Here is an 8,210-nt window from a genome sequence, read left to right on the forward strand (position 1 = left end):
AAAGAAAGAAAGAAAGAAAGAAAGAAAGAAAGAAAGAAAGAAAGAAAGAAAGAAAGAAAGGAAGGAAGGAAGGAAGGAAGGAAGACAGAAAGAAAGAGTCTAGACAGGAACCCCTTGAAGAAAACTCTCAAAAATTGTGATAAGGACGCTGAAGCTCTTCGTAGTTGGTGGCTTCTGATGGGGGTAGGGTTGGGGAAAGACTCAGTGTTCCTTCAGGGAAGTTTGACTGTAGTCCAGTGAGTATACAGGCAACACAACTGAACTTGGGATTTTTTTCTTTGGCTCTGGAGGAGGGCACAAGGGTGAGTATGTACCTGGGTGGACTGTGAAGTAAATTTAATCAGGGTGCATTATTTGAAATTTCCAAACCAATCAAAATATGTTAATAAAAAAATTCAGGCAGGTGTGGTGGCCCACAAGTAATCACAGCACATGAGAGGGAGACATGAGAGATCCCAGAGCAAGCAAGCTGGTTAGACTAGAAGAATGAGTGCGTTCTGGATTCAAGTGAGAACCTCTGCCTTAGTATCTAAGATGGAGAGCAATCTTGAAAGACACTCATCAAGGTCAGGCCTCCATGTGCACACATGCATAATGAACATGTCTACACACACATGAATTGGTATACATACTATCAAGCATATCACACATACATGTGCAAAAGAAAATTGGGTTATCTTTTTCAGACTGAGTTATAACAGCTCTTTATATATTCTAGCTACATATACATCCCTGAATAAATGACGTAGCAAAAAATAAGTCTAATTTTATGGGTTATTTGGAATAGAGGTTACATGATTTTTCCCATTATTTGTTCATTTTACATCCTAATCAAAGCCCCCACCTCTCCTCTCAGTCCCCCTCACCCAGCCACACTTCCCATGTCCCACCCCCTTTCTCCTGTGATAAGGGGGAAGCACTCCTGGGTACCAACCCACCCTGGCACATCAAGTCACTACAGGACTAGACACATACTCTCCCACTGGGGCCAGACAAAATGGCCCAGTTAGGGAACAGGATCCATAAGCAGGTAACAGAGTCAAGGACACCCCTGCTTAATTGTTAGGGGACTCACATGAAGACCAAGCCACACATATGCTATATATGAAGGGACTAGGTCCAGCCCATATATGCTCTTTAGTTGGTGTTTCAGTCTCTGGGGGCCCCCAAGTGTCCAGGTTAGTTGATGGTGTTCTTCTTGTGGAGTTCTTCATCTCCCCTCAAGGCCCCTCAATCCTTTGCCCAACCCTTTCTCAAGACTCCCCAAGCTCCATCTAATGTTTGGCTGTGGGTCTCTGCATCTGTTTCAGTCAGCTGCTGGGTGGAACCTCTCAGAAAATAGTTATACTAGGCTCTGATCTGCAGGCATATCAGAGTATCATTAATAGTGTCTGGGATTGGTTCTTGCCCATGGGATGGATCTCAACTTGGGCCATTAGTTGGCTATTCCCTCTGTCACTGCTCCATCTTTGTCCCTGCACTTCTTGTAAGCAGGACATATTTTAGATGAAAGATTTTGTGTGTGAGTTGGTGCCCTTGTCCTTCCTCTGGACATCCTGCCTAGCTAAAGAGGGTGGCCACTTCAGTCTTCATATCCCCACTGCTAGAAGTCTCAGCTACAGTTACTCTCATAGACTCCCTGGAGCCTCCCCTATCCCAGGTCTCTGGCACATCCTAGAGGTGCCTCTCCCGCCCCCCCAACTAAACCGATCACCAATTTCCATTTCCCTGCCCTCTCTCCATACACCTGATCCCACACTCTCACCTCACCCCCTTTCCCCTCCCCGAGGTTTTATGTATTTATATCTCAGCAGTCTACTTAAATACTCAAGTTTTCCATTTTTATTATGTCCAGTTTGTCTATTGTTTTCTTCTAGTGCTTGTGATTTTTGCTTCAATTACTTAATAAACCATTTCCTAATTTAAACACAAAGGTTTATGCCTATGTTTGTTTCTAAGATTTTTACAGCATTAACTCTTTTTAGATTATCTTTTAGACCCATCTTTAGTCAGTTCCTATGTGTGTATGAGGTATCGATCCAACTCCATTGCTTCTGTTCAGATTTTCGGTGATCATTTGATGAAAAAGCATTATTTTTCTTTGCTGTATTGTCTTAGCACACTTTTAAAAAGACAACGGAACATAAACATGAGTATCACTGGCCTCTCAATTCTATTACTTTTTTTCCGTTTTGATGCTGTTGTTTTTCAAAAACCACTGTTGGCTCACTCATTCATACTTTATAAAAAGGCAATTTCTCCAAGTTATTCATGAATCATTTTTTTCTTAATTCGTGAATTCAAATATTCTTTTGTATTATTTTGACTATGCTCTTGGATTTCCTGTGCAAAATTCTTCAAGATTCTAGGTAAATAGAATTTGTTCTCTAGTGTATATCTTTCTTTATTTTTTCTTTTCTTTTATTGATTGATTGATTGATTGATTGATTGATTTTTGCCTAATTGCCCTGGCCTAACCCTACAATACAGGTTGAGTCATTGGGGCAAATGACAACATATTTGTGCTCTCAGGTGAAAACCATTCATTCAGTATTTTTTCCATTAAGTATGATACAAATTTTTTCATAATTTTCTTCTACAAGGGCATTCCTTTCCATCTGGTTTTGCTATATGTTTTGCGGTGATTATTTTGCTTTATTTAGTTTGGTTTCTATCATGGAAGGGTATTAAAGATTTTCAAGGAGGACTGAATTTATTGTATCAACTCCATTTTCCAAAAACTCAAGAGAAAATGATTTTCAAAACAAAAAATTTACTAAATAAATCATAACTTTACAAAAGGCATGAGACAGTACTTTTACAATTGTTTTTTGATATGTCAGTCTAAAAGGTATGTAGCAGAATCAATTTGAAAAATACAAAAATATAACTATGTGAAGTTGGTTTTTTGGTTATTTTTCTGGGAAAGGAAGTAGTACAACTGCACTTGCTGATGATATATGTTCCCCGGGGAAAAGGAAGCACAATAAATTAACAAACTATGATCACCTTTACATACACACAGAAAGTACACAGGAGACTTATTAAAGGTTTCTGTGATGTCTGGATTCTTCTACTCCAAAAGCTTTACTAAAATAGAGATTTGCGTTTCAAAAACACCATTGCCATGAACTTACTCAAAAGACATCATGCTTCATGCTTTAGCACATCAGCAAGCATGTTCGTCATACCCAAGGTTAACAGATGTGATGCTTCGGAAAATACATTCCCATTTATAGCTTGATTGTACTCTGTGTGTTAAATACAATGCCTTCTGCTTTAATCCGCTCCAATATTGGCCCATAGATCTCCTTTGTAAATGGCCCCATTAGGCCTTTGGCTTCAATTTCACCTAAAAGAAAACAAATTTTGATTTTTGATTTAAAGGTGATGTTAAAGGCCTATTGCTATGGCAAGAGTCCCACCCCAGGGCTAAACAGTACTGTATTGAAAAGCAATGCTGTTTAATCTAGATGTGACCATATAAGGAGGGCAGGGAGAACTAAAACCTGACAGACATCCTTCAAAGAAAGTCTCAACTTAGACTCAGAGAGCCTAAGTAACAAGGAGGTTGGCAGTACCACCAGAATGCAAAATCAACTAAGCATTGCTCACAGGGACTCAGAGAGACTGAAGTAGCAGTCATAGAACCTGCATAGGTCTGTGATAGGTCTTCTGCCTATTTGTTATGGTTATGTAGCTTGGTGCTCTTGTGAGACTCCTAAGAGTGAGAATAGGGGAGTTCCTTAAGACCCCCTTTCCTCCTCCTGGTTGGTTCAACCAGCCTTAATATGAGAGTTTGTGTCTAGTCTTATCGCACCTTGTTGTTCCATGTTCAGGTGATATCCCTGGGAGGCCTGCTCTCTTTTGAAGGGAAAAGGAAGAGTGGAGAGGGGAAGTCAGGGGTGGAGCGAGGGGAAACCGCAGGTAGGGTGTAATGTATGAGAGAAGAAAGAAGAAGCAGAGAAAAGAAAAAAAGGGAAAATGGTTGGCTTTAAAGTTTTCAACTTTGCTAATGCTGTAACACAGTAAGAATAGATTATACTTAGAATCTGGGCTGTGTCCAAGCTAGTGATATGCGTTATGACGCTGTGCTATGGTGCCAGGAAGTAGCAGGGAGTCATAGATCCCAATCAACCATGAGGCCAATAAAGAAGAAGGTGATACGCTACAGGGACCTGTGTTGCTGGACTATGTTTCCCAGTCCTTCAGCTTGATTTAATGTATCTTCCCTTAACATATCTTTAAACTTACACTAACTATTCATAATAAAACCCCACTGTAAGTCACAAAGCATATTGCAAATATTTTTTCAGTGTAGATAAGATGTTAATGCATAAGAATTAATTAACCACAGATTATAATTCTGATGACCTACAAGTAAACACCCTCTGCTAATTCAGAACTACTCTAAATATACAAATAAAAACAGAAGTAATGGAGTCACCCTTCCCAGCAGTCCCTCTGCATGGTGGCAACTTTCTATGCTGTTTCGCTGAAAGGTTGCAACAAACCTGTGCTTGGAATGACACAACCCACGTTCAGTTTGAGGACACCTTGGCCCACAGGCATTAAGCTACATCTATTCCACCATTCTGAGGTCTTGTGACTGAGTTGGATGAAAATTTGGTCTCATACCAGGGCCTATGCTCTTCTCTCACCACAGTGTGGCCCCCAGCCAGGTATTCTCCAAGATGGCTCTCATTTCCATTATTGCAATCACTGACATTTGAAGGTGAAGAAGAGCCAGGCTCAGCCCTGATGCGAATGGAACTTACCATCAAGCAACATTTTGGCTGCCATGGCTGTCGGCAACCCCACAGTTTTAGCCATTGCCGAGAAGCCATTGAAGTCTCCATAAACCACGAGATCAATGGTCTTATTTTCTAAATGTCCAGATGGATGTCTGATGCCAAAGCTGTCCCTCATCACAATCATATCCTTTTCTTCAGGGCCTTAAAATAAATACAGATGACTTAGAGCATCATCATAGCTCAGCTATAATTGTATTTCACCTTCCCTGCCCTTCAGGCTTCCCCACCCAACTACATACGCTCATGAGATAACTATGATGCTTTTCTCCCAGAGACCAGGTGAAAACCTCAAGGGAATGGGAACTTGGACTGTATCCCTTTCTCAGAATCGAAAAGTCTGGTTGGTGTGACAAGCTGTTCTGCCAGACAGACACTTGCTCCCCAAATATTGTTTTGGTATTTATTTGATACATTAAATACAAGACTCTTTTTGCCCCTCCCAGCGGTTCCCAAATTCACTATTTCCTAAGAATTTTTCTATCATTGCCTCTTCTCACACTTCTCCTTCCTACTGCATGACTGCTGTGCTTGAAACTGACCCTCTGACCAGTTCCTATGATTCCTCCTCAGCAGTGTTTAGAGAAACCCCACTACCTACCATAGGAGAGTTTTGAGACCAAGTGCTTGGAGAACGCGTCCACAATGGACTCCGCCTGAGGAACTTGTTCATCCCCCAGTAAGCCCAACCTGAAAAGCACAAGGGTCGCTCTTAGTGCACAGCCTATGCATGTTCTGCATTAGCTTCAGGGTCCTGGGCTTCCTGAGACACTGCTCCTTAGCGCAGGGCAGAGATGATATGTTACAAGTTTATTCATGATTAATTTACAGTAATTTACAGATTAGTTGTCATATATTAAGTATACCATAGTCACATAAATGAATAGTCTGCAGCCACAGAAAATCAGAGAAATCCCACTTGGTCCAGAAACAGAGTGACAAAATGCTTTAAAATAAACATTATCCAGGTCATAATCACCATCAGGGTTCCTCACTATCTACTTTCTCACCCAATATAAACACAATAAATTATAATCTATGAGACCAACTAATGAGCATTAATCAGTAATAAACAGCTAATTAATCAAAGACAAATACAAAGCATGTAGTCTGTCATGGCCTTTTATTGGCCAGAAATGACTGTCCTTAGTCATTGGTTCAATATGTTTGGATCTAAATGGAACTCTTGGTGGGTGCTTACCATTCTGCAGCTTCCAGCTGGGTATTGTCCCCTCCTAGCTTTGTGAAGACAACTTCCTTAAGCTTCTCACATGGGGAGGAGCGGGAAATTCCAACTAGGTCACACAGGAGTTGCTTCTGATTAAAAAATAAATATGAATAGTTTAAGTACATACGTAGTAAAACATTAGTTATCTGAGAAATAAACCAACCTAGACATTGGGCATTAAGTACACTTCAAAGGTTTGTTACAAATAATTGAAATAGAAAATTAAGACATAAAGTGTGTGTGTGTGTGTGTGTGTGTGTGTGTGTGTGTGTGTGTGTGTGTGTGTGTGTGTGAATATCTTCACATCACAAATGCATGAGATTCCAGAACAACAACAACAACAACAACAAAACTCAATAAGGACTTAATGCTAAAAAGGAAAGATACTAATATATTTCCTGGTCATGTATTTTCCCCAACACTTTTTTCCACTCATGCCCCCACCCCAAACTCCGCTACCTCTGCACCCTGTAGCAATCATTGTGAAGCAGGTCAAACTACAAGGGGTTTAGTGCTGTGGTTGCCAGTGGCAACCAGAGTTCTTTTGTAGCTTCAATAGATGAGAAAGATCTCAAAGGGAATTAAATTTCAAAGGAACACTTAAAAGAGTAGCCATGGAGTTTTATTATTTCTAAACAAAAATTTTTTTCCCAGGGTCCCCAAAGGAAGCTATGGTCTAGATCAGAAGTCAACCAGTTGGTTCATGGACTCAGTGTGGTTCATTTCACCGGAAGTTGTACCTATAGTGCTTATGCACTATCTATGCCAGTACTAGATTATTCTGCAGAGACTGTTAGGCCCATGAAGTCTAAATGTTTACAATCTGACGCTGTGCAGCAAGCTTGTCTCTTGTGTTCTAGATTCTAACAGCATCCTGGGATGACCCAGGAGGAGTACACTGCTTCCTAGGACTTAGGTATGAGAGAGAAATGCCTAAAACTCAGCCACATAAATGGCACCATGAGAGGACTGACAAGATTCATACCAGCATCCTCTTAAATATCACACTCAATAGGTCCAAATGACATGTCACTACCTACACAACTGGAAAATCGAAGTCCAAAGCAAAGAGTGAAGGCATGACTTCCCCATTGTTCAGGGAATGATCCTGGGGAATAAGTGAATACAGGACCAGGCCAGGTACTTTAGCCCATTGCTTTCTCCATTCGTCCAATGCACTGAAAGGGGAGGAGATAGTCACCAGAACTCATCAACATACACCAGCTAGAGAAGGGATGCCTTGGCTCTGTGCAAAGCAGAGCTTGAGACCTAGCTATCTTAAAAGGTATGTGTGAAGCAGACAGCACAGAATTATGGAAATACTCACCCAGGTGAGAGGGTTGGCCTCAGGTCGGAGGGCAGGGTATGCTTCTCTGTTGATGAGTCCCAACTTCACAAATCCATTCAAGGCTTTGGAATATCCCTGAAGCAAGAATTAGTAAGCAGCATATTAATATTTTCCTTTGAAGACAAATGAATTTTACAGCCCCCGCCCCCATTTTTTTTCTTGAAGAGGAGATCTGCCTTTACAACTAATTAACTTTTTGGAGGGTATTTAATCTTTATAACTTATTTGGTAATAACCTTCAGTGGTGAAATGGGATCAACATTAACCGTTGTATGATAATTCAAGTAACTGGTTTATGAAAAAGCCTCTTTTTTTCCTCAGTACTACATTGTGTGGCATGTTCTGGCAGCATAAGGGCTAATTTCCTGGTGAGTTATATAATGCAGTTTAACAGAACATTGTTTAATAGAACAGTCAGATTTAATCTTTATTACAATGTTTTGTTTTCAAATGCTAAGGATCACAACATACAGGGCCTCATGCATGCTAGGAAAGTACTCTATCTAGGTACTCTAGGATAGCTCCTAGTTCTATCGATTTTACTTCTTTGTGAAGGGAGGAACAATAATCGACACCCCCAAAGCAAAGAACCAACCCTACAATGAAGACCTGGGTACAGAAGAAAAGAAGGGCATCACGTTAGGGCTCTGATACCTGGTTTTCTCATTTTGAACATACTTCTAACGTCTCACCCATGATCACTCTAAGTCCCTATTTTATGGTTAGGAAACATTTCAGATTTGTTTTTGAGAAGTCCATCTAACCCTTTCATCTCCTTGAGCCTCAGTCCATGTGTTTTTTTTTTTTCTTTTTTTTTTTTTTT

General features: G+C 40.5%; 1 protein-coding gene across 2 annotated transcripts in view; it reads right to left on the reverse strand.

Annotated features, from left to right (window-relative positions):
* Positions 1 to 2,753: 2,753 nt before the first annotated feature.
* The window catches only part of Aass (aminoadipate-semialdehyde synthase), a 52,775-nt gene continuing 47,318 nt past the window's right edge, over positions 2,754 to 8,210 (reverse strand). For both annotated transcript variants that reach the window (XM_021164534.2, XM_021164533.2), the window contains 5 exons: positions 7,367 to 7,462; positions 6,013 to 6,128; positions 5,413 to 5,501; positions 4,779 to 4,955; positions 2,754 to 3,352 (listed from right to left, as the gene is read on the reverse strand). In XM_021164534.2, the coding sequence (XP_021020193.1) occupies positions 3,234 to 3,352; positions 4,779 to 4,955; positions 5,413 to 5,501; positions 6,013 to 6,128; positions 7,367 to 7,462 (597 nt within the window). In that variant the 3' untranslated portion in view covers positions 2,754 to 3,233. The remainder of the gene's footprint in view (positions 3,353 to 4,778; positions 4,956 to 5,412; positions 5,502 to 6,012; positions 6,129 to 7,366; positions 7,463 to 8,210) is intronic.

This window comes from Mus caroli, chromosome 6 (genome assembly GCF_900094665.2).
Source record: "Mus caroli chromosome 6, CAROLI_EIJ_v1.1, whole genome shotgun sequence".
NCBI lineage: Eukaryota > Metazoa > Chordata > Mammalia > Rodentia > Muridae > Mus > Mus caroli.